General features: G+C 53.1%; 2 protein-coding genes across 4 annotated transcripts in view; one reads left to right on the plus strand and one right to left on the minus strand.

The window, feature by feature from the left end:
• PLBD2 (phospholipase B domain containing 2) overlaps window positions 1-9766 on the plus strand; it is a 28012-nt gene extending 18246 nt beyond the window's left edge. Inside the window, exons 6-12 of one of the 3 annotated variants that reach the window (XM_060170712.1) lie at window positions 3141-3238; window positions 5928-6088; window positions 6685-6780; window positions 7037-7108; window positions 7770-7925; window positions 8544-8706; window positions 8810-9766. In XM_060170712.1, coding sequence (XP_060026695.1) covers window positions 3141-3238; window positions 5928-6088; window positions 6685-6780; window positions 7037-7108; window positions 7770-7925; window positions 8544-8706; window positions 8810-8977 — 914 coding nt within the window. In that variant the 3' untranslated portion in view covers window positions 8978-9766. The remainder of the gene's footprint in view (window positions 1-3140; window positions 3239-5927; window positions 6089-6684; window positions 6781-7036; window positions 7109-7769; window positions 7926-8543; window positions 8707-8809) is intronic. The other 2 variants (XM_060170713.1, XM_060170714.1) reach the window with 2 other exon arrangements.
• Window positions 9767-13094: 3328 nt separating this feature from the next.
• SDS (serine dehydratase) lies at window positions 13095-16924 on the minus strand. Its single transcript, XM_060170792.1, has 7 exons — window positions 16772-16924; window positions 16436-16475; window positions 16100-16239; window positions 15910-16001; window positions 14930-15157; window positions 14009-14133; window positions 13095-13303 (listed from the first exon to the last, which is right to left on the minus strand). Exons 1-7 carry the CDS (start codon window positions 16922-16924, stop codon window positions 13095-13097), a joined length of 987 nt encoding a protein of 328 aa, XP_060026775.1.
• Window positions 16925-25726: the final 8802 nt, after the last annotated feature.

Genomic DNA, 25726 nt, shown 5'->3' on the forward strand with positions numbered 1-25726 from the left:
AGGGAAGCCCTGGACGTTAAATTTTAATTAGTCCCCAGTTGAGGATGTGGGCCATTTCCAGGTCTTTGCTCTTCCTCCCTTCCTTCCTCCCTCCCTCCCTCCCTCCCTTCTTTCTTCTTAAAAAATATTTATTTCTTTATTTGGCCACACCGTGAGGCTTGTCCAGTGAGAGCAAGGAGTCCCAACCACTGGACTGCCAGGGAATTCCCAGGTCTTTGCTGTTTCAAACAGTACTACAGCAAGCAAGTGGGCCCCCAGATGTGTTTCCTGGTGGAAACGCTGGGTTAAAAGATGAGTATAATTAAAATTTTAGTTTCTAGATAGATAACAGCCAAATTGCCTCAAAAAATGGTTGGGCCAATTTACACTCCCACCGCCATTCTGTGAATATGTTGTCTTTCCCCACAGCCTTGCTAGCACTGGGTATTATCGTTCACTTCACATTTTTTTGCCATTCTGCTGGGTGATAAATGATGTCCCGGACTAAGTTTGTTCTGTTTTTTTTTTTAATTCACTTTATTGATGGATAGCTTAAATACACATTTAGAGCATATAATTTGATGGGTTTGGACAAACATGCAGTCATGTAAACACCATTCCATAAAGATATAGAACATTTCCGTCACCCTAGAAAGTTCCCTGTGACCTTTGCAGTTAGCCTCCACCCCTCTCCCCAGGCAACCGCTCTTCTGATTTCTTTCCCATGAGGTTAGATTTGCCTGTTCTAGAACTTCATATAAACCTGCACTAATTTTTAAAAATTTTCTAAGGGAATTCCCTGGCGGTCCAGTGGTTAGGACTCTGCACTTCCACTGCAGGGGGCACAGGTTTGATCCCTGGTCAGGGAACTAAGATCCTGCGTACCTCACAGTGCAGCCCAAAAAAAAAAAAGGTTTTTTTTCTAGTTTTATTTATTTATTTAATTGAGGTGAAATTCACATAACGAAATTAACTGTTTTAAAGTGAACAATTCAGTGGCATTTAGTACATTCACAGTGTTGTGCAACTGCCACTCAGTCTATTTCCAAAACGTTTTCATCACCAAGAGAGGAAACCCTGTACCCACTGACTAATCACTCCCTTTTCCCCCTCCTCCCAGCCCCTGGCAACCACTACTTCCTATCTCTGTAGATTTACCTGTTCTGGACATCCCATAAAAATGGAAAGATACAATGGTGGTTTTCTTACGACTAGCTTCTTTGACTCAGCATCATAATTTCAAGGCCTCTCCATGTCGTAGCAGGTGTTAGCACTTCATTCCTTTTTCCGACTGCCTAATATTTCGCCGCGTGGCGATACTACAGTTTGTTTATCCATCCATCTATTGATGGATATTTGTGTTATTTCTTTTTGTATACTAGACTAATTTTCAATAATTAAAACAAATTAATCAAGTCATACATGTTCACTGTAGGAAGTTAGAAAATAGAGCACAAGGAAGGAATAAAAATCACTTGTAACCCACCCTGCCACCAGCCCCTGAAAAACCACCATTGGTGTTGGTTGTTTTCCCTTCCAGTTTTAGCTGTTCATTGATCACTTTGCCCTTTTTACTTTTATCTATTCATCAGTTATATAGAAATAGCTCCTTTGGTCCATCCCCTCATCCCTAGTGGCCCTCATCCCCACCCCAGAACACTTTGTACCGAAAGTCCATCCCTTGACAAGTGCTGGTCTGGTTACGCAGTAACCTTGATTGTAGGCCTGCTGGGTACCCACTGTTGTGCTAGAAACTACCTCCACGATCTTATAAATTAAATCTTTACAACTGCCCTGTGTGGGATGAAGGATTATTATTCCCAGTTTGCAGATAAGGAAACTGAGGCTCAGAAAGGCTAAGTACCTTGACATAAATCAAACAGTTGATAAGGGCCTGAACCGGGATTCTGCCCAGGGCTCCTCCCCGCAAAGCCTGTGCTCTCATCTGATCCATCCATCTCACTTCCAGGAAATAAAATCTTGAGGAAGTGTCTGCACTCCTATGTTCATTGCAGTATTCACCATAGCTGAGATATGGAAACAACGTAAATGTCCATAGCCAGACAAATGGATAAAGAAAATGTACACGTACACACACACACACACACACACACACACACACACACACACACAATGGAGTATTATTCAACTGAAAAAAGCAGGAAATCCTGCCATTTGCGACAACATGGGTGAACCTGGAGGCCATTATGCTAAGTGAAATAAGTCAGAGAAAGACAAATACTGTATGATCTCACTTTCATGTAGAATCTAAAACAGTTGAACTCGAGGCAATTCCCCGGCGGTCTGGTGGTTAGGACTCTGTGCTTTCACTGCTGCGGGCCCGGGTTCAGTTCCTGGTTGGAGAATTAAGATCCCGCAAGCTGCGTGGTACGGCCAAAAAAAAAGTTGAACTGTTATAAGCAGAGAGTAGAATGGTGGTTGCAGGCGGCTGGGGGGAGGGGGAAATGGGGAGATGCTGGTCAGAGAGTACCATCTCCCAGTCAGAAGACAAGTGAATTCTGGCGTCTAAAGCACAGCATGGTGACTGTAGTTAACAACACTGTATTGTATACTTGAAACTTGCCAAGAGAGTGGAACTTCAGTGTTTTCACCACACACACAGCAGAGGTAACGGTGTGAAGTGATGGCTGTGTAAATTAGCTTGACTGTGGCCATCCTTTCACAGCATCTACGCCTATCCAAACATCACAGTGTGCACCTTAAACACAGACAATTTTTGTTTGTCAGTTATACCTCAGTGAAGCAGGGGATAAACCCTCCCCCCACCCCCCAAAAAAACAAAGTCCGTGCTCTCAGACTTCCTGGGTATTTGCTCTGTGAATTAGCTTTTTCACAATAGGTTTTTGCAATTAAAAAAAAAAAAGAAAGCAAGCCAAAAAAAGGTACAGTAATCAAGACAATTATATATATATATATATGTATATGTATGTATGTATATATATTGCTACTAGCTTTTACACAAATGGCCTGGTTTGCTGATTCTCAGAAAGAATGGAGTAGGGGCTTTCTCTGAAGCCTGCTGTTCCACCTGGAGACTCCCAAGTCTTGCTGGGAGGGGGAGTGGGGTTCTCCGTATGTGCTTGTCTGACCAGGCCCCCTCCCCCCCCCCCCCACCCCCGGGCTCACTCTCCCGCCTGCAGAGCAATCTACCCGGGCTCCCGGCAACAGGGTGATCTTCTCATCCTACCCTGGTACCATTTTCTCCTGTGATGACTTCTACATCCTGGGCAGCGGGCTGGTGAGTCATCCTCTGGTGTCACTTTTCTCCCCGGGGCAGCTTTGCACCCAGCAGCTTAGGCACAGCAGGGGGACGCAGACTCCCCCATTCCCGCATCACCACCACCCCAGGGCCGAGGCCAGGAAGCGCTTGTAAAATGTCGCTCCCCAGGTCACGCCCGGGCCTCCAGACCCTGCAGCTGGCCTGGGACTCTGTATTGTCCTGCAGCTCCTCAGAAATCCCTGGTTTGGGCCCTTTTGAAATATCCGTGGCCCCAGTGACCTCATTTTGTGTTTATGTATTTAGGACAAGCCATCTCTCTCCCTACCATGACTCTGCTCTTTCTGCCTTCCCTTTTGCTTTCCACAAAACCCCCTCTAAACCTGGCTGGGTTTTCTGAATAAATGTTGTTTACAATGTGTTGTTTTTATCGGTTTTCCTGGCTGGGCTCCAAACTCATTTAGAAATCTGTTCCTGGCACCCCTCTAGACACAGCAAGCCCTGTAGTCGCCAGGGTAACACTGCAGAGGAGAAAAAACATCACTTAAAAAAAAAAATCCTAGATGCAGAAGACGCCAACTCTGGGGAGGGGAGAGGAAGGGGCTCTTTTTCTTCTATTACTTTGTGAGAGGAGCGTGGGATTTAGTTCCCTTAAATGTGGGAAGAAGCATGAAAGGGGCCAGGCAGTGGGTGAGGGGACCCCCTGGCTGCGGTCTGGGGTGGGGAAAGCAGGAGTGAAGCCTGGGGAAGGACAGTTGAAATAGTTTCATCCAGTTACAAAAAGTGTCCGGGAAGGAAATTTACCTTCCATCTGGGTTCTTAACTATTTTTACGCCACAGACTCCTTTGGCGGTCTGGGGAGCCGTGAACCCCTTCTCAGAATAATGCTTTTAAATGCACAAGCCAACATATATGGGATTATAAAGGAAACCAAGTGTATCGACATGCATTTATCGAAATATTATATAAGTAAACTTTTAATGTAATATACAAGTATACCTCGTTTTATTGAACTTTGCAAATATTGCAGATTTTACAAATTGAAGGTTTGTAACAACCCTGCATCGGGCAAGTCTGTCAGCACCATTTTTCTAACGACATTTGCTCATTTTGTGTCTCTGTGTCACATGCTGGTAATTCTCACAATATTTTAAGGTTTTCATTATTATATTCATCATGGTCATCTGTGATCAGTGATCTTTGATGTGACTATTGTAATTGATTTTTTGTTTTGTATTTTTTTTTCTATTTTTAAATTGAGGTATGTACATTGGGTTTTAAGACATAATACTATTGCACACTTAATAGACTATAGTATAGTGGAATCATAACTCTTATATGCACTGGGAAATCAGAAAATCCACGTGACTTGCTTTCTTGTGGTATTCGCTTTATTGCAGTGGTCCGGAACAGAACCCGCGATATCTCTCGGGTCCGCCTGTATGTGCTGCTTTACTAGCACGTTAAATAAGAAACTCCAGGAACTTCCCTGGTGGTCCAGTGGTTAAGATTCCGTGCTCCCAATGGAGGGGGCACAGGTTCGATCCCTGGTCGGGGAACTAAGATCCTTCATGCCACAAGGTGTGGCCAAAAACAGAAAGAAAGAAACTCCAGTCGCAGGTGGGCTACCTGCCATAATTTACAAATAATGAGGAGCATAAACGATATCTTGAGAGGTGTGCAATCCTGTCCTGTGGTGGGAAAACATCTGTGATTTCTGTTGGTGACGATCTCAGGTACCGCTAATAACACTGTCATGTGTCACCTTATTAGCAGTGGAAGGAGATGCTGCATTTCGGTTTGACATTAGTGGAAATAAAGATGTAATGTTTCCCCACCCAAGTCTGCAGACTCCCCGAGCACTGCCCCAGGTTGAGAACAGCCCCTGGCGCAGAGAGAGGAAACTGCCCTCCAGGGCTTCTGAGGCCATGCGGGTCTGAATCCTGGCGATGACATGGGACACTAGAGGGATGAGGAGGGTAAAAGTGTGGAGGGAGTAGAGAAGCTCTTCCTACCTGGGCATCGCTATTGAGAGGCTTGCTTTGCACATTCCTCTTTGAAACATCATATTTATGGCTACTGCTGTCTCTTAGTTGTTTTCCAGCTTCGTATAAAAAAGGAAGAAGCATGCTAATATCCTGCTGTAGGGGAGCAAGCCCCGATTTAAGAGTTGGAAGTCTGAGGGTCAAATCTTGGCCCATCCACGTAGCGGCCATGACCTTTTGGCAAGTCTTTTAGCTTCTCCAGGCCTCAGTTTACCTTTCAAGAAGAAGGGGGCTTAATAGCAGTGCTGTGTTTTCCCCCGGAGGGCTGTAAGAGTTGATGGAGATTGTCCATCAGGCTACCAACCCCAAGCCTCCCAGCTTTCCCTGCGGAACTGCAGGGAAGGGGTAGAGATGGGATGCTATCTCTCTGGGGGAAGAGTTGACCCACTTGGTAGGGGGAGTGGGTCCCGTAGGAGCAACACCCTGGGCTCTCTTAGGGGCTGTTTCCCAGGGCAAAGGTGGATGCGTGATCTCGATCACGAACCCCCTCAACGCTCATCCAAAGAACTAGTGAGGAACATGCACCTAAGCCAGGACATGAAGTTTTAAAAAACGAGTCAACAGATTTGAACCACGATTGATGCAGCGCTGCCACTTGGTGACACCCTGCCCCGGTTGTGAGTTAGGGGGCCCTTTCGTGCAGCGCCCCCTCGGCTCTCCCACAGGTGACCCTGGAGACCACCATCGGCAACCGGAATTCGGCCCTGTGGAAGTACGTGCAACCCGAGGGCTGTGTGCTGGAGTGGATGCGAAATGTTGTGGCCAATCGCCTGGCCTTGGATGGGGACTCCTGGGCCGATATCTTCAAGAGGTTCAACAGTGGCACGTGAGTGGGCTTCTGGAACTGCGGCCGTCCCACCCAACCTCCCCGCTAATGCTCAGACCCTGGGAGACCTGATGTGGCACGAGGGCCACACACCCCACACCCTCTGCTGAGTCCTTTCCTTGTTTTATACGTGGGGAAACAGGCACAGGGAAGGAAAGGATTTGCCCCCCCTCTTGCAGGCTTCTCCACCCAGGGAAAGGCTCCCAGAGGAAGGACAGGAAGACGCTGGGAACTTGAGAGCTCTGGGGACAGTGCAGAGGGCCATCTGAGGAGATGGACATGGGTGGATGGGGGCCCCATGAGCCAGAGACGCGGCAACTGGATAGGGCAGGGTCTTAGAACATTGCGCAGAATTGACCTTGGTTCCAGTAAGCACTAGGGAGCCATAGACTCCTCTGGAGCAGGTGAGCAGCATGATGAGAGAAAAGCCTGAGGACACCTGGTCAAGCTAAAGTGTCCGGGTGACGGTCGGATGGCCGGACACGCCCAGACCACCCCGGCCCCATGATTCCTGACTGTGTGTGGCCCTGGGGGCAGGGGGAGGCCGGGGCAGTGACCCCAGGGTCTGTTCAGCCCTCCTTCCTTGGGCATGGCAGGTACAACAACCAGTGGATGATCGTGGACTACAAGGCATTTGTCCCTGGCGGGCCCAGCCCTGGGAGAAGGGTGCTTACCATCCTGGAGCAGATCCCGTGAGTACCCGGAAAGGGGCAGGGCGTTCCAGCAGAGGGAACTGCCAAGGCAGAGGCCTGGAGGCAGCTGAATCGTGTGTGGGAGGGGAAACCTCAGGAAGGCAATACTGGAGGAGAAGGCAGCCCCGATTGCTAAAGATTGGGGACATAATCTAGCTCCAGGCAATGGGGAGCCAGCGAGGGTCCTTGAGCAGGGCAGCACCCACAGGAGCCCCCTTTCTCACCACTCCTGCCTCGTGTCCCTTCCCGGTCGCAGGGGCATGGTGGTGGTGGCTGACAGGACCTCGGAACTCTACCAGAAGACCTACTGGGCCAGCTACAATATCCCGTATGTCCCCCCTTCCTGGTATTCCCCACCCTTTGCTCAGCTCCCGTGCTGGGGAGGGGTGCTTCCCAGGTGATTCTTTAACTCCACAAAGAAACCCACCCTTCCGCCTTTTTCTCCAGGAAAGCCCTGACGGTTTTAGGGTACAGTTGTGAGGTCGGCATCCGTTCGGCCTCCCAGTCTGCACCCACCCACCGCAGGGTGGTAGGGGCGGCCTGGCTCAGGTGCCGACCCCTGCCGTGGCTCTCCAGCTGGCGCTGCTTTAACTGGGCTGCACAGCCAGCACCTCTTGACCCTCACTGTGCTTTACCTGGGTCATCCCCTTTGATCCGTACAGCCACCGTGCGTGGTAGCCACTGCTCCTATTCCCATTTCACAGATGATGAAACTGAGGCCTTGAGAAAGTACCTGACTCTCCCAAGGTTCCATAGGTGGCCAACAGTGAAGTCAGGGTTTGAACCCATGCCTCTTGGACCCCAGAGCCGTAGCTTGGCCACCCCACCAAGCCACCCCACAGCACAAACAAAAGACATGATTATTGCTATCCCGACTGTTGTGGTTGTTGGTGTTAATGTCGTGGCACGACCGCCCCCTTCCCCTCCCTGGCCACGGTCACGGCCAGGTGAAGTCAGTGGAGGTCGTGAGTGACCATCCTCGTTCCCAGCAGGTCCTTTGAGTCTGTGTTCAATGCCAGTGGGCTTCCGGCCCTGGTGGCCCACTTTGGGGACTGGTTCTCCTACGACGGGAGCCCCCGGGCCCAGATCTTCCGGCGGAACCAGTCACTGGTACACGACCTGAATTCCATGATCCGGCTTATGAGGTACATGGGGGACCATGAGCCCAGAGTCATGTGGTGGGGCTTTGTCGTAACTCATTTCAAGTTCCCAACAAGCCCGGGGGGGCGGCAGGGGTGGGGTGCAACTGTGTAGCAGCCAAGACGGCAGAACCGGCGCAGCGCTCAGCTGAGCCCTGCTGCTGCCCTCATGTCGTGGGTGAGGATGACGGACAGCCGTGGAGTGACCGCCCTGTGCCGGGCTCCGTGCTTGGGACTGGGAAACGGGCACAGAACGTGTCCCCACTGTCCTTGGGGAGCACCCTGTCCTTTGGGGGATGCAGAAATCCCTCCCGTACTCACACTGATGTGGACGTGTAACAAGAACCGTCTGAGCTCCAGGAAATGCTATGAAGGGACAAAACGGGGCCTCTAGCCTGGCCTGGGATGGGGGCCCAGAGGGATTCCGGGAGGGAGTGATGGCAGAGCCGAGGCTGAGTGATACCTGTGGAGTGACCAGCTGAAGGGGGAGGTGGTGGCTGAAGCCCAGGCGGCGGGAGGGAGCCGGGCACGGTGAAAGCAGGCGGCTGGGTTAGGGGCTGCCGCTAGCAGTCTGGCCTCCCCCGCTCCCCGCACGACTGAGGTTTCCTCTCTTTCCACATCCAGGTACAACGACTTCCTGCATGACCCCCTGTCATTGTGCAAAGTTTGCAACCCCAAGCCCAACGGGGAGAATGCCGTCTCGGCCCGCTCTGACCTCAACCCAGCCAATGGCTCCTACCCCTTCCAGGCCCTACACCAGCGCTCGCATGGGGGCATCGACGTGAAGGTGCCGGGCCTGGGGCTGTGGATGGGGTCAAAGTTGGGGCGGGGAGCAGCAGAGACTCCCAGGTTGGGACAACTCAATGACCTGCCCTCCCCTCTACCCCCAGGTGACCAGCACGGCACTGGCCAAGGCCTTGCGTCTCCTGGCGGTCAGCGGCCCCACGTGGGACCAGCTGCCCCCGTTCCAGTGGAGCAGCTCGCCCTTCAGCAGCCTGCTGCACATGGGCCAGCCCGACCTCTGGAAGTTCTCACCCATCGAGGTCTGGTGGGACTGAGGCTCCATCTCTACTCTGCTGACCCCAGCGGGGCCACCCGACTGGCTGCCACCCTGCCCTCCTGCCTGGCCCCCCGCCCCGGTCCCCCGTGTGAGCGTTGCCACTGTGCCCAGGTTGGGGACCTGGGTCGGCCAGGTTCACTCTCGTCTGGGTGGCCTCCTGGGTGGGGAACGGAACCCGATGGGACCCAGGACTGACTCTGTCCCCCTAAGTGGGTGATGCCATCCCCGTCTCCCTCTGCCTCTCTGCGTCTCTCTCTCTCCCCCTGCTTTTCACTCTTTTCCAGCCTTGGGCCCCCTCCTTATGCCGCCCCTTCCTGAGGGCGGGAGCCGGATCCTGGGACCAGGTTCCGGGGCCCCTAGTGGGGCCGGCAGGAGAGGCCTGTTCCAGTGCCTGCTTCCCAGTGCTGTTTCTAAAGGCGGCTCTGGAGCTCCAGCCCCCGAGACCCGGGCGTTGCCTCCGGTTGGCATCTCTCCTCCTAGCTCCTGACCCCAGCCCCACTCTGCTCCGTCCGGGAAGTAGCTCCCCTGTTTCTCCTCCTGGACAACCCCCTTGAGGACAGGAACTTGAAACCAAACAAGAACCAAAGTTTCTGGCCACTTGTGGGTGGAAGGGCCTGAGTGTCCTTCTCTCTCTGGGGGCAGGCAGGAGTGTCAGCCCCCTGCTCCAGCCTCGGCCCGTGCCCCCTCAAACCCAGGCCTGCCCCTGGCCTCAGGGCATTGCCCACAGGTCCCCTGCTACAGGAACCAAATTGCAGGCTGTGCTGCCATTAAAAAGAGAGGCCATGGCCCCCGTGCTGTGCTTCTTGGGGCAGTGGGGCAGGCTGGGTTGGCGCCCTCTCTCTTCTCAGGTTTGGGCTCTGACCATTCACCTATGCATCCTCCTGTCCATCCTTCTGTCTGTCCATCTATACCTTCATTCACCGGCCAACCCACCCACCCCTTGTCCATCTGCAGTCATCCATCCATCCATCCTTCCATTTTCCAATCTTCCATCCGTCCATCCGTCATCCAGATACTGACCCATCTACCCATTCATCCATCCATCCATATCTATCCCACCATCCGTCTATCCATGTGTTTATTGAACACCTACTTTGTTCTGGGTCCTGTTCTAGGGCTCTCTTAACCACCAAGACCTTCCCAAATCCTACTGGTGGGGCGGGGACAGATCAACACAACACAGAGTCCCTCCCCACCTGATCTTACCCAAAGCCTACAGTGGAGACTCGCACAATGCGATGTGCTTCGGGAGAGGAAAGCACACAACCCGGGAGTCTGAGGCCTGGGTTCGAATCCTGTCTCCACCTCCTACTAGTTATGGGACTTAATCTCTCTGAGTCTCGGTTACCTCATCTGTAAAATAGATATAACCACGTGAGCAGCATTTCCCCACGCGTGTGTGTGCACGTTTGGTGGGAGGAGGGTGAGGAGTTGCTGCAAAGGTGGCTGTGACGTAGCCCACACGGGGCCTCACACACGCAACATTCATTCATTAGCGAGAATTTATAGAATGCTTAGAACATTCCAGGCACTGTTATAAGGTCCTGGGGATACCTCAGAACAACAGGTATCCCCCCCCCCAAAAAAATCCCTGCTCTTGTGACATTTACATTGGGGAGGTAGATAGTGAAAATAGACATACAGCGTGTAAGATGCTGGTTAAGTGCTCTGGAGAAAGTAAAGCACAGTTGAGGGCCGGGGATGGATTTGCTATTTCTTTTTTTTTTTTTTTTTGGCCTTGCTGTGTGGCTCGTGGGATCTTCGTTCCCTGACCAGGGATCTAACCTGTGCCCCCTGCAGTGGAAGCACGGAGCCCTAACCACTGGACCGCCAGGGAAGTTTGCTGTTTCTCACCATAGCTTTACAATTCTTGTTATCTGGGAATTGACAACTTGTGGTTCTAAAAAGTAACTTTTCTGCCGGTACATTTCCCAGCTCCCTTAAGAGTGTTGTCTTTCCCAGGTCTCTTGAGCTCACAACAGCCCTGTTAGGTGGGGTAGGCCGGGATGTTCACATGTGGTTAAAAGGTGCGGATGCAGACTTGGAGAAGGGAAGTGACGTGCCTGAAATCTCAAGTCTTGGGCCCTTCGGAACTAGGACGGGGGCCCAGGTCTGCAGACTCTCCCACGGGACACAGCTCTCCCTCCCCACCTCCTTGTGATGGCGCAGGCCCCAGCAGGACAAAGGTCACCACCCCCCACCACCGTGCGCCGGCCACTGGATCTTCCCAACCACTCCTGAGGCTGAGGCTTTTACGAGACCCATTCGGCAGATACAGTCAGTGGCTCAGGCTGGTGGAACTCAAACAGGGCCACTCTCTAGGAAAGGGCAACTCTTGTCCATTCCCTAGGACGATTCTGGCCCCTCTTGCGGCTTTTCAGGAGTTAAGGGTAGGCGGGAAGCTAAGGTGACTGAACAGAGGATGCGGGGCCATGCAGATGGCCCCCACTTGAGCTTCAGCTGATCCAGTAAAGGCAGAACGCACCTTTGCAGGGGCAGCCTGAAAGGCAGTTTCCCTCAGCACCGTTGCCCTGGGGGTTTCCCACAATCCTCAGCTTCAAGATGGCAGCCGCAGGCTCATCTGTGACTTCTGCCCTCCACTGCAGGACAAGGGTCTGGCCAGCTGGTCGACCCTGGCCCACAGCGGCTCCTCCTTTAGTGGGCAGAGATGTCTGCCTCCCTTCTTTGGGGGTTTTGTACCTGACTCAGGCAGGACAGTGGAAGCTGGAGACTCCTGGGGCTGATGATTTCCCATCCCTGCCTGCCCTTTCCTGCTGTCCTCTCTCCTGGGTTTTTAAAGTACATGTGCTGTCCCTCTTGGCTGGAAATCGGCATGTAGGCCTGTCGCTGGGATGGGTTTTCCCTGAAATTTCACAGCACCTGCTCTTTGTTAAGGCGGGTGGGGGACTGCAAGCCCATGTGGATCTGTGTGGTATCCCAAAGGGTTAGGTTGGTTCTCAAACTTCACTTTGAGCTTGGGGATCCACTAGTGTCCCAGGGGCTGCTATAGGTAGTGCAGGGGTGTTCCTGAGTGGCTATGCGGGACTCCCTTCAGGACCTCCAGGCAGCCCCGGCAGTTCCTCTTCTGTCCGTTTATAGGCTGGCTTCAGTAATGTGCTGTCCTTGGAAGAGAGGGTTTGGGTTTGAGAGGGTTTGCTTGACGTTGACCAGACATGGGTGTCCAGTGTCAGTTTACAAACCCCCACGAATGGGGGGCTCACTACTCCGCTCCCAGTGGTTCTGTGATAAAATCATTCTGTTATCAGGAAGGACTTCTGAACAGAATGAGGTTGGACTCTTCTGCCTCCACTGGAGGCCCGCATCCCATCCCAAACCCCTCGTGTTCAGCACAGCTCCCCCTCACCTGCTCCCTGCCACGCAGGGATGCCCCCTCCCGGCACACAAGCCCAGCGGGAGTTGGGATCCTGGCCGCCACGTGGGAGCCCGGGGTTCCCAGGGGTGGGGTGGGGTGGAGGATGTAATGGTGCTCAGTGTTGAGAGCTGGGGGGTGATAGCAGGCACGGTGGGGAGGGAGGGAGGGAGGGAGGAAGACGGCCATGTTGGAAAAACTCAAAGGAGCTTCATTTCAATAAATAATGCTTTTCTTCTTCAATGAAAGTTTGCACATTAGAAAAGTGAGTGAGGATGGACTTTGGGCTTTCTGGGAGGAGAGACAAGATGGTTCTTCCACCCTGGACTGTGGCCCTGTCCATCTTCCCAGGGAGAAGTTACCACAGCCGCAGAAGATGATGCTGGGGCGTCTGCATCAGGGGACATCTCATCTTGAGGAGGCCCCGCTGCTGTGGTTCCTGTCCCTCCTGCCCACCCTCTCTGGGTACCTGGTCTATTCCATGTGGGCAGTTGTCACCCTAGCAGGGGTGGATAAGAGCGGGGGGCGGGGAGAAACCACAGAGCAGTCACACAGATACCAAAGAGTTCAGTTCACAGCCTTGCTAGCTGCTTCCCTTCCAGGCCTTCTGCACAGTGTTCTCATGAGAATGAGGTTACCGGCTGGCCCGGGCCACAGGCTCCCAACAGACACGAGAATAATATTTCACAAGTCACTGGATAAAACTCCAGCCCTTCCAGGGGTCTCCCGGGTAGGGGAGGCGTCCTCACTGGGGCAGCCCGCTCTTCATGCCCAGCTGTTTCTTGAGCTCCGGCAGCTGGGCCAGGCTAATGTTGCTGCCCCCACAAACGATGACCACGAGGGAGGACAGTGGGGTACAGAGCTTCCCCTCTCCTTGCAGCTTCTGAACCACGTTGCTGTAGATGGCGGCCAGGGCTGCCCCACAGGCGGGCTCCACCAGGATCTTCTCCTCATCTGCCAGAGGAGGGGGATGGTGAGGGTGGAGCCAGAGTTCCGCAGGGTGCAAGGGAACAGTCGGGCCACTGGTAAAGCATAAGCCACTCAGCTTTCAGCCCTGGGCACAGACTCTGGTCCAGGACCAACCCCACCTGCCATCATTACCCTACACTGAACTTCCAAGGTCTGAGCCAGGGCTGAGTTTCATCATCAGTGCTAACACTGAAAAGATGATTGTAATTTCCTGAGCACTGTGTTGAGGATTCTGAGGAATCATCTGAGCAAGAATGCCAGGGTTGATTAGCCAAACTAACTGTGAGTATAGGAGAATTAAGTGGCAGCTTAAGTGTGTGTGTGTGTGTGTGTGTTTGTCATCCCTGTCCCAGGATGAACCCGGTAAGAGTCCAGCTTAGTTACAGACCCACCTCTGAATCCAACACTGAGGCCCATAGTTTCCTTTGTTACCCTGGCTACCAGGAAACTCAGAGCCAACATTTTAAATACTTCGTTATTTTTCCTTGCTGTTATGTTATCAGACTTACTTCTTCATTTGTCCCTCTGGTCTTTCTATTTTTACCACCGCATTGCATTAACTTCCATTAATGGGAAATTCCAGGGAGGGACGGGAGACAGAACTGTGAATGGGATCCTTTGGCACGCCCAGTGGACGGCCACTTAGGTCCTGAATCAGCAGGTCGGGTCTTGAAAGGACTTGGCACATACCCACAAACTTCTCAACAGCGGCCACAGCCTCCTGGTCCGAGACAACTTCAGAGAAAATGGGGTGTTCCTGAAACACCTTCATAGCCTGTGCTGTCACAGTGGTCACGCCCAGGGCTTTGGCAACACTGGGAGAGGCAAGGATGGAGAAGCGGGGGAAGAGATAGGAGAGAGGAGGGAGGCAGACCATGTGACTACCTTCTGGCCAATGAGAGATAAATGGAAGTATCGTGTCTTTAAAGGGAGGGGGCATAGCTTCTGCCCTGACTTCTTCCTGCTAGATGGAGTATGGGTGTGATAGCTGGCACTTAAGCAGCTATTTTGGGCCATAAGTCTACATGACAAGGATTATGGAGAACAAACTCAAGGATCCTGGGCCCCTGGCTGCGTGGAGTTGCCCCTGGACTGCCTACCTCCAGATTATTTTTATATATGAGAGGAAATAAAGTTCAATTTTGTTTAAGCCATTGTTATTTTGGGCTCCTGTATAATGTGGCCAAACCTAATCCTAATCAAACACCATCTGTCAAAAGTTTGGGGCTGGGATAAGAACTCCTTGGGACCAGGAGCTGTGTTTATTCACCACTGTCTCCCCAGGATCAGCCAGTGTCTTGCACATATTAGGGGCACGGTAAATGGTTGGTAAATTAGTGAGGTGTGTAAAACCCTGCCACAGAGGAACCCATGATTAATCTTAGACTTTTCATGCAAGGAAGTGTGATGTTCATGGTACAGAGTCACACAGACTTGGGTTTGGTCCCAGCCGCACCACTCACTGGCTGTGTGACTCTGGGCAAATGACCAAAGCCTCAGTTTCTTCACCTATAAAATGGGACTGGCATCGGGATCTGCCTCACAGCCAGCACCGAGGGGGGAGCTCCCCAACGCTCACGGAACATAGTGGCAGCACCCCTGCCTACTTACCTGGTGATTTGGGGCAGGGTGACAAGTTTGCCGGCCTTGGTGGAAGCGTGGAAGCTGTTGGCTCCGATGGTCTCCATGGTGATGATGGGCACGTCCCCCCAGCCCACCTCCACCAGCCCCTGGGCCACTCCGCACAACAGCCCTCCACCCCCCACCGCCAGCACAATGGCCCCCGGCTTTGCGCTCATCGTCTCCTTCAGCTCCTTCACGATAGAAGAGTGGCCTTCCCTGGAGGAGGGGGGTGGCAGGTCAGGGCTGGGCTTCCTGGAGACCCCAGGCAGCCCTGAAGATGCCACTTACCCTCTGTATTTGCCCTCATCCCAGGCGGCTAATGGGCCTCGGGGCTGGTCACCTCGTCCCCGACTCCGCCCTGATTTCCAGCTGGCAGAAACTGCATCTCTACCTGAGGGCTTTCTCTGGCCACTGGAGCACTATGACTGTGGCAGCTGGCGGTGCCAGGAGACGAAACCCCCTGAGAGCAGCCCTCAACCAACTATGGGAATTAAGAATTACGGGAGTCGATGCACAGACGCCCCAGCATCATCTTCTGCAGGTGTGGTAACTCTGGTTCATGTTCCACACTGGCTTCCAGGGGCCCCCGAGGGACTGAGCGCCGGCTGCCCACAGTGGTCACTGGCCCATCAGTGCTTTTTATTGGCTTCCCTCCTCACTCCTCTAATGAGCCACCTCCCAAGTCAACTGCTTTCCCTGAAATCTTTGTCTCGGGGTCTGATTCTGGGGGACCCGATCGCACACACCTGTGTATCTGAGCCCATGTGTTTGCTCACGGTCAAGGAGAATGGGCATTGGTGCACGTGTGTGTGGGCACCAGCTGCCATGCCTGTGCGTGTGCTTCTACATGGTGATGTGCACACACGTGTACACCGCTGTGTGTGATGGTGTGCATCATGGCAGGTGTCTACTCGGTGGGGTGGTGGGGTGGTCACTACCCACCCCGGGTGACCCTGGGCTCCACGTACCAGATGAGGGGGTCATCGAAGGGAGGGACGTAGATCCAGCCTGAGTTGTTTTTCGTCAGGGCCTTGGCCACCTTGACAGCCTCATCCAATGTCTGCAAGATCACAGAGGAGGCGGGAGGGGTGAGGGGCTGGGGGACCTGGCCCTGCTACCAGGTGCCCTCCGTGGCCCCTGCCCCAGGTTGGCACTCACCTCACCCACCACCTTGACCATGGCGCCCTCATTCTTGAGCCGCTGGATGGTGAGGGCAGGCGTGGTGCTGGGCACGACGATCGTGGCGGGAATGCCCAGCTTCCTGGCCGCGTAGGCAGCTGCCATGCCTGCGTTGCCTGCTGCCAGGGGTGGGGGGTGGAAAGTGTTAGTGGGACTCCCTGACCTCCAGGCTCTGAACCCTCCCTGGGTGGCTGCTGGCCTCCAGCTGGAATTCTAAATTGGGACTTCTGCAGATGTTTGCAGGGCCCAGAGAGGTGGAGCCCCTGGCCCCAGGACACACAGCAGAGGACAGGAGGAGGCGTGCAGGCCACTTACCCGAGGAACAGACAAAGTGTTCACAGCCTCGCTCAGCCCACTGTAGAGACAAAGAGGGAGGGGATCAGGCCGTACATCTTCCCTCCCCAAAGAGACTGGCTTGGGGAAGGGTGAGGGAGAGTCAGGCCACTGACGGCTCTGGGATCAGTCCACAAGGGGACCCTCTGCCCTGGCACCCCTGAACCAGAGGAGGCGTTAATGGTGGGTGCTCAGGCCTTGCGGGGAAGTTGCAGGGCCTAGCCTGTAGCTCCTAGGATTTCACACGGCACTGGCCCTGGCCTGTCCAGAAAGAGGACCTGCTGCACTCTCCCGGATGATGCAGAGCCCGTGCTGTACCGTCTTGCAGAAGTGTCCGATGCCCCGGATTTTGAAGGAGCCGGAGGGCTGGGCACTGTCTATCTTGAGATAGACGGTGGTACCAGCCACTTTGGACAGGGTCATGCTGTCACGGACGGGGGTCTTCACGTGCAGGGGTTCGCCTGACATCATTGCTGGGAGAAAGGAAGGAAACCCAGAGGGTCAGGGGAGCTGGCCCTGGTGGCAGCTGCTGCCATTCAGTAGGCGTGTGGCTGGGAGGGACCTTGTCCCTAACTTCCCAGGAGGCCAAGGACAAGGCCCAGATTATAGCAACCTGGAGACCTGAGCTCAAATCTCAACTCGGCCACCTACTTGACATGGGACAAGGAATCTCCCTTCAGCCTCAGCTGCCTCATCTGTAAACTGGGCATAAGGGTCATCTGCCCCCCCACCTTGCCCACCCCAAGACACGCATACGCTATGCTGGGAAGCTACGAACATCAGAAATAACATCCAGGGAATTCCCTGGCGGTCCAGGGGTTAGTATGCCTCGCTCTCATTGTCGAGGGCGTGGGTTCGATCCCTGGTCAGGGAACTAAGATCCCACAAGCTGCATGGCGCGGTGAAAAAGAAAAGAAAGAAAGAAAGAAAGAAAGAACATCCAGACTTTGTAACTTTTGAAGAGCATGAGGTGGAAATAGATTTGCAGGTGCTGATGCAGAGTGAGCCACAGGATGGCTAAGTGGCTGAAGCAGGGGCGGGATATCAGATCTAGTCTGTGCAGGGACACACGCGCACACACACAATCCACATGCTCCTGTGTGCACAGAACATCTCAGCAAACACACAAGAAACCAGTCAGGGTGGGGACCTCTGAGGAGAACTGGGACTCGGCATCCCCTTATGTACAATTTGAATGTTTTGCCATGTGCATATATATTACTTATTTAAATATGCATTTTTATTTTATTTTATTTTAAAATTTATTTATTTATTTATTTATGGCTGCATTGGGTCTTCGTTGCTGCGTGTGGGCTTTTTCTAGCTGCGGCGAGCCAGGGCTACTCTTCATTGTGGCGCGCGGGGCTTCTCGTTGTAGTGGCTTCTATTGTGGAGCACGGGCTCTAGGGCACGTGGGCTTCAGTAGCTGTGGCTCGCGGGCTCTAGAGTGCAAGCTCAGTAGTTGTGGCGCAAGGGCTTAGCTGCTCCGCAGCATGTCGGATCTTCCCAGACCAGGGATCGAACCCGTGTCCCCTGCATTGGCAGGTGGATTCTTAACCACTGCGCCACCAGGGAAGTCCAAAATATGCATTTTTTAAAAACTAACCTTCAGAAAGCCCTGTACCCAGTTAGGGGAAGCTTTTTATTTTTTTAAATTTTTATTTATTTATTTATTTTTGCGGTACGCGGGCCTCTCACTGTTGTGGCCTCTCCCGTTGCGGAGCAACAGGCTCCGGACGCGCAGGCTCAGCGGCCATGGCTCACGGGCCCAGCCGCTCCGCGGCACGTGGGATCCTCCCGGACCGGGGCACGAACCCGCGTCCCCCGCATCGGCAGGCGGACTCCCAACCACTGCGCCACCAGGGAAGCCCTATTGTTATTTTTTATAATAATTATTATATTATTTAATAATCACTTCTAAAGTGATTACCATGTGCCAGACACTGTCTTAAGCTTTACAGATATTAACTCACTTAATCCTTTTAACAGTCCTAGGAGGTGTCATTATTCTCCAGTTCTGGTGAGGAAACGGACTCTGACTCTGTTTTTCAGGTTGACCACATGTACCTCTTATGATGCGACACTGACACTTTTCTAGATGGGAGGTGGGGTGGGGTCTATGCTTCCTCCTCTTGAACTGGGTCGGAGGTGGGAGGGGCGCTGTGGCTGCAGTGGAAGTGACGCTATGTGGCGTCCAAGCAGTGAGGTGCTGGTGAATATTTAACTGTGGCTTCTCCGAAGGAAAAGAAAGTCCTGATTTCTAGTGTGTGGCTCTAGCCCAGTGTGGCTCTCAAGGCTGGTCCACGTAAGGTGACCCAGCTTCCACCTGGCTGGTAAGCTCCCTGTCCTAACCCAGATGCCATGATGGGCGCAAGCCCAGGCCGCACGTGGAGGCCACAGGTAGGTGTCCCGCCCGACAGTTCCAGCTGAGACTCCAGCTGCTGGCCAGATGTGGGGTCTGACTTAGGGATGACTCTAGCCCAGCTACCGTCATCACACTGCAGCCCCCAAGCGAGACCCAAGTGGGAACTGCCTAGCTGAGTCCAGTCAAGCCCCAGAGTCGTGACAGGTAAAGAATGTCTGCTGCTGTTTTCAGTCACTCACCTTGGGGCAGTTTGTCACACAGCAATAGAGGCTGGAGTATTGACTTGCCCAAGGTCACACAACTAGGGAGTAGGGGAGGCAGGACTTTTATTTTTTATTTTTGGCCATGCCGCGTGGCTTGTGGGATCTTAGTTCCCCAACCAGGGAATGAACCTGTGCCTTTGGCTGTGAAAGCGTGGAATCCTAACCACTGGACTGCCAGAGAATTCCTAAGTGGGGGAGACAGGATTTGAACCAGGCAGTCTAGGCCCAGAGCCAGGCTCTCTCCAGGACACATGGGTGTGGCTCAGGGTCTCCTGTCTGCACGGATTCTGGGTGACTGAGAAACTAAGGTGGCCCAGATTCTGACCACGCCCCCTTTCCATCCTGCCTCTCCTGCTGAGTCACAGGGGAAACTGATTCTCCCCAACTTGATCGGAGCCAGAATTGATCAGCGGGTGGTTGAACAGCCTATTTGCTCCTCCCCTCCCCCCCACCCCAGAAGGCCAGGCAAGGGTGGCTACCCCCTCCCATCCCCCCACTACATTTCCAGTGACTCCACTGGTCCAGCCCCTGGACCTGGGTACTCCTGGCCCAGGCATCCCCCCTCCTGGAATGGTCCAGATACGCCTGGCTTGGAAGAAAAGTGGGGGATGGCGTTCTGACCACCCCAGCAGCCTTAGCACCCCCCAAATATGGGCCTCCCATGTCTGTCTGAATTAACTGACATTCAGGGCTTGGGGGGGGGAGCCCAAACACAGACCACCTCTCCCCTAGATCTGCTGAATAAAAGTCAGAGACACTCCAAACCAGGGGCATCCCCACATCTGTTTGAATTAACTTTTAGTTCCTGGAGGTTATTCCTCAAACAATGGCATTCTTGTTCTGGTTGACTGGACCTTAAGGTCTTCTGCAGGTTTTATGCAGGTAGCCAAGTCCTGGCCTCAGGGAGCCCTCCTGGTGGGGGTGGGGGAGGCACCCACCCCTTTCAGGTGGATTCGGAACACCCGCCCCCAACCTGTCTCCCACTGTGCCATCGGATGCCCTCAGGTGAGGGGGCAGGGTCCCTCCAGCACAGTGCCCTGTGGAAAGGGGGCGTCTGTAAACTGCACTGGGCAGCCATTCCCACCTGCTAAGACTTCAAAAAAGGAGGCTGAGCCAGGTGCAGAGGAGGGAGAGGGTGCGAGAAGCTGCAGTCTGCCTACCTGTCACCCGGCAGTCAGAAGTTACAGTCTCACGTGACTCACAGTAAGAGCTCAGTAAAAATGAACTATTATTATACATGGACTGAACACTTTAAGTGCACTATCTCATTTCACCCTCACAACAACCTTAAGAGGAAGGTTCTGTTATTATTACCCCCACTTTACAGATGAGGAAACTGAGGCACAGAGCTGGCAGTGCACCCAGACAGTCTGGCTTCAAAGCATGGGTTTTTATGCTCAACTGACTCTACCTCCCCCTCTTCCCCTGGGAAAACCCAGGCTGGCCGCAGGCACTCCAGTCGCAGGGATGGAGCTGAGGATGGATGGGGCCGCTTACCGGGCAAAGGCGATGAGCTGGCGGCTGCACAAAGCGTGCGAGCAAGGGAGGGATAGATTGGAGATGGTCTAGATGGGTAGACGGCCCACGGACAGATGAAGCGCAGAACAGGTAGAGAGTTGTCTTCAGAATCGTCCCGGGGCTAACGGGTCCGGGCTTTATCCCCCCAGGCGCCTCCGGGCAGCCAATGGGGCCCCAGGACAGGCCACACCCCTCCAGGCCCCGCCCCCTGGCCCAAGGCCGGGGGCTTCCAGGAGGGGAACCAGCAGCTAGCGGCGCCTCTCTGGCAGCTGCTTCTGTCTTTTTCCCAGTCCCGCTAGCCATCTCTCCTTCCCCATCCACAACCTCACTTGCAAATGAGGACAAATACCTACTTCCCTAGGGATTTTAGGAGGCTGCTGGAGGAGGGTGTGCGATAATGCACTTAAAGTCGCTAGCGCGTGCTTGGCACTTAGTAGACACCCAAGAAACAAACAGTGGAGAAAGTGGATACTATTATCATCCCCGTCTTACAGAAAGGGAAACTGAGGCACACAGTAAGAGGGATGAGCTGGCACTTGAACGCAGCAGTCTGACTCCCAAAACTGCAATCTAAACACAGTTTTTAAAATTGCCGTCCCCTGTCATCCTTTATGACCCCTTTGTCCTAAAGGGGCAGACAGCCTTATGGGTAAGACCCAGGAGGGTCAGGGTTCAAATCCTGGCTCTGCCCTTTACTAGCTGCGTGGCCCTAGGCAAGTCACTTTGGCTCCTGGGGGCTCTGTTTGCTCATCTGTAAAATGGGGATGATAATGGTACCTCCCTCCTAGGATTAGATGACATGATAACGTATGTATGTATGGAATTGAGTGTGAGTGTTCAGTAAGTGCTGGCAGCCATCACCATCATCCTCACCATCATCTTCATCATCACAGAAGTGGAAGGTCTTGCCTCCCTGCCCCATGCCAAGCCTCGGATCTGTCGCTGGCTGTCTGCAGGGGTCTGCATCCCCACAGGGGCGGTGCGCATGCGCGCGCGCGCGCGCACACACACACACACACACACACACACACACACACACACACAGAGTCGGCTTTCTCCCTGGCCCCTTCAACAAAGCTTTCTTGTCCAACTGGCCAGGACGAGAATATCGATGAGACAGAGGGCAGAGAGGGCACAAACAGACCACACAGCCATCCCCCTCCATGCGACAAGCTGTCCCCCTCTGACTATCCACAGGCCATCCCTGTAAGGCCAGCAGGTCCGGGGAAGGGCCCAGGGAGCCAGACGGAACCCCCACCAAAGTGGCTGATGCAACCGACACCTGACATTGCCACACCACTCGGCCCTGGTCTTCCCACTCCCCGAGGGGCGGAACCAAGGGCTCTGAGACTGATGCAACCGACACCTGACATTGCCACAACACCCGAGAGATTACCAAAAAAGGGCTGCTTCACACAGCAAGCACCTCCCCTGCGTCCATCCCTATAAATTTTGTTCGCGCCCACACCCGGGCGCGACTTCTCTGGCCCCTTTCTCTCGGACCAGTGAACCTCGCCCGGGAGCGTTCCCAAATAAAGCTTGCTTAAGCTCTCCTCCATTTTTTGGTGCCGTTCCTTACAATCCCGAGCCCCCCTTCCTAGTGGGACATCCACAGCTGTGTGTTGGGGATTCAGGGTGGCGGAGCTGAAGGGACGTGAGCATCAGGAAGCTCACGTGTAGCCACAGCCTCCTGGTGTGCATCTGAGTGTATACAGCTGGCGCTCACTTTGCCCGAGTATCTGCTTGTGCCTGATTCCATGTCAAGTGTTTCCTATGTGGGTTTTCACTTAACGCTCAGACAGCTAGGGGAGTGGGCATTTTGAATCCCACATCATAGGTAAGGAAACAGGCTCAGAGGTGAAGTAAAACTGCCCAAGGTCACCCAGGAGGCAGGGATGAAATGAGTCAACTGAAATAAAACCGCACAAGGTGAGAGCTGTGAGTTTCAGTTTTATTTGGGAACTTACTGAGGACAGTAGCCCGGGCGGGAGACATCCTCCCAGATCGCTCTAAGGAACTGCTCCAAAGAGGTGGCGGCGGGAGCGGGTGGGAGGGGGGGGCGCGGAGAGGTCAATACATATAAGATTTGGTGAAGGGGGTGCACGCAATCCAGCAAACATCTCGGTACAGCGTTGCTGCTATTCACCAGGAACAGACATCTCCGTTAATGACTTTAGTGCTTTTCTAGGTATGAGAAGATACAAGAAATTGGGTTCCTAAAAATTTTTCCTGAAAATATCCAACTGTCTGAAGGCCTGTTCTGCCAATTTTTCCAGAGCACAGAGCGCCTCATTCCTGATCACAGCCCTGAACTCCTTTTGGGCAGGGTGTGTTGAAGGTCAGAGATTGCAGTGGCTAGCCACTTCATTCTTGTAGAACCAGGTGACGAGTGACATTTTTTAGTTGTCAAGTGCAAATTCAGGAATTCTGAGTCCTTCATGGATACAGGCTGATGGAGGGGTTGGAGGTGGGGGTGAGGGAGGGCATCTGGCCCAGCCTGGTCACAGTCAGAAGTCCCAGATTTAGGCTTTTCGTGCTGCCTCCACACGGGGGATTAAGCTCCATTCCAGTGGAACAGCACCCTGACTGGGCGGTGGGAAGCTGCAAGTGGTGGAAACAAGGTGATTAATTCTTTCTTTTGACCTCTACGTATTGTTCCATTAATTTCAACAAGAATGGATCACGGCTGTGATTTGAAAAACACCAAATTAAGAAAATCAATCCTATAAGAACCAAAAAGAGAGGAAAAGACAAAATATATATCATTTTTGATATACCGTCTGGGCATTTAAAAAAAAAAAGTAACTTTACTGGGACTTCCCGTGCTTCCAATGCAGGGGGCATATGGGTTCCATCCTCGGTCGGGAACTGCATACCATACTGCACAGTGCAGCCAAAAAAAAAAAAAAAAAAAAGTAACTTTATTGAGATATAATTCACAAGGCATACAATTCACCCATTTACAGAGTATCAGCTTTAGAACATTTTCATCGTCCCACAAAGAAACCCCCGACCCAATAACAATCACTTCTCCTTTTCCCCCCTCCCTCCAGCCCCTGGCAACGACCAATATGCTTTCTGTCTTTATGAATTCTTCTATCTGGACGTTTCATATAAATGGGATCATATACTATGTGGCCTTCTGTGTCTGGCTTCTTTCACTGAGTATTCTGTCTTCAAGGTTCAGCCACATTGTAGCATGTGTCAGTGCTTCCTTCCTTTTTATTGTTATTTATTACTTATTAATTTTAATTTTTTTTTACATTCAAGATCCATTTGTTCTCTAGTTCTGCCCACCCCCTCCTTGAAAGGGCGTTGAATCCTTCCGTTCACTTTAACACCTTGTGCTGAAAACACGTGTTCCGAGGTTTCGACTATGAGATCCACATTCTTAAAGCACTAATTCTTAAACCTCATCTAGATTTCTCCCCTTGGATGGGAGGAGATGACCCAAACACAGCGAAGAACAGCTTAGGACTGTGGGCTCTGCTCACCCAGAAGACCTTGCGGCTTCCCTGACCACCCGGCTGGAGCCAGGATTAGGGCCCTGAGACGAGGGGCACCTGCAGGGCTGCCGCCCCCGCTCCCGCCTCCTGTCCTCTTCACTAGGCTGGCTGTCGCCTCTAGTTTCCCTGGAGTTCGGGCATTCCAGACGGTCTCTGCTCACACTTCTGTAACACGCCTGCTGCCTCAGCACAGCTGATCCACACCAAGGGGGAAAAGCACACAGAACTGCTTCTCAGCACACCAACCTTCCACACAGAAGTTAAGCCTGCAGGTTCTTTGTCATCAGAGGACATTTGCACGGCCATGACTTTCCCGGGCTCTCCACTGCCCTTGCCGGCAGACGGGATGCGCGTGGCCGTGGTGCTGAGTGGGCGCACCCCCTGGCTCCACTCCGGTTCACTCTCCTGGAGAACTGCGGGCGGCGCCCCGGGCTCATCAGCAGGCTCTACCCTGAACCCAGTCCTAGAGTGACAAGAGCCACACCTGCAGGTCTGTTCCCCTGACCAGCCGCACAGGACCGAGCTGGGCCCACGGACCTTGGTCTGGATTGTGTTGGCTGGTCGTTCTTGCCTAGGTTCACAGGCCAACAGACGCTGTCCTCCCTTTCCTGCTCATCACCGCACCAGCGGCTCACTCCTACCTGCTGCCGTCACACGCCTGCCAACCTCGTGTTCGGGGGGCCAGCCAAGAATTGAGACCCCAGCAGGCCCCCAGTTCCCAGCAGGCAAACTCCCCATTAAACTACTGCTGCCTAGCGGTGTTCTCGAGGCTTCAGAGCCGGGAGAGTGCGGAGAGCTGCTGGTGGGTCTTAGAGGGAGGCTGGCCGCTGTCATTGTACAAACCTCAGAGAGATCAGTTCATGCCCGTGACTCTAGCATCCAAGGTGTGTCCGTTTCCAGATAGCAAGTGAGTCAGTTTCCTGACAGAACCAAGTTCAAATCCAACTTTTGCCATGAACTTGCTTTAACGGATAGTAGTATCCACCCCTTAGATTTGTCGTGAGGATTTAATGACTTAATTGATGTAAAGTTGTAAGGACAGTTGTAAGCCCAGCATATACCAAGATATTTGCAGGGGGTTTCAGTCTCAGAACACAAACCCCATGTGCACCAAATGAAGACTTTTTTATTTTCCTCTAACTCTGCTTAATTTTTATTTCAAGCAGGTAAATAATTGGAGGCCATGAGGGGTTTTCCCTCCCTCCTGCCCACTAGGGGTGGCAGTGACATGCCAGGGCTGAGTCAACACAAGATGGGGTGGGGATGCTGCCTGGTCCTCACTTGTCTGACCCCCGCCCCAGCTTGCTGGGGGGGCCCTTCCTCATTCCCTGCCATGTGAATCCTTGTCCCATAGTCTGGGGGCCACGGGCAACCATTCCAGAGAAAGGTTGGAGACTCAAGGTATCTTCACTCCCCTCCCTGTTTTGGCCACTGCCTTAAACTTTCTCTTATCTCCATTCCCTGAGGCAAAGTGCACGGCCCCTCTTCCAGCAGCGGAGTGTGGAGTAGATGCCTATCAACTGTACATGGGCAGGAAAGTTTGAATAAGTCGTTAAACTTTGGTAGCTTGAAACTATCCGCTGGGGATTATTGATACCATGAAAATCAACAAACGTTACAA

The sequence above is a fragment of the Lagenorhynchus albirostris genome, chromosome 14 (genome assembly GCF_949774975.1).
Source record: "Lagenorhynchus albirostris chromosome 14, mLagAlb1.1, whole genome shotgun sequence".
Lineage (NCBI taxonomy): Eukaryota > Metazoa > Chordata > Mammalia > Artiodactyla > Delphinidae > Lagenorhynchus > Lagenorhynchus albirostris.

Coding starts and splice junctions, on each gene's coding strand:
- SDS (XM_060170792.1), bottom strand. CDS start 16,924: ATGATGTCAGGCGAACCCCTGCACGTGAAGACCCCCGTCCGTGACAGC. Junction 15,158..15,909: donor TTCGATGACCCCCTCATCTG/GTACGTGGAGCC, acceptor CCCCTCCTCCAG/GGAAGGCCACTCTTCTATCG. Junction 13,304..14,008: donor CGCTGTTGAGAAGTTTGTGG/GTATGTGCCAAG, acceptor CTCCTCTGGCAG/ATGAGGAGAAGATCCTGGTG.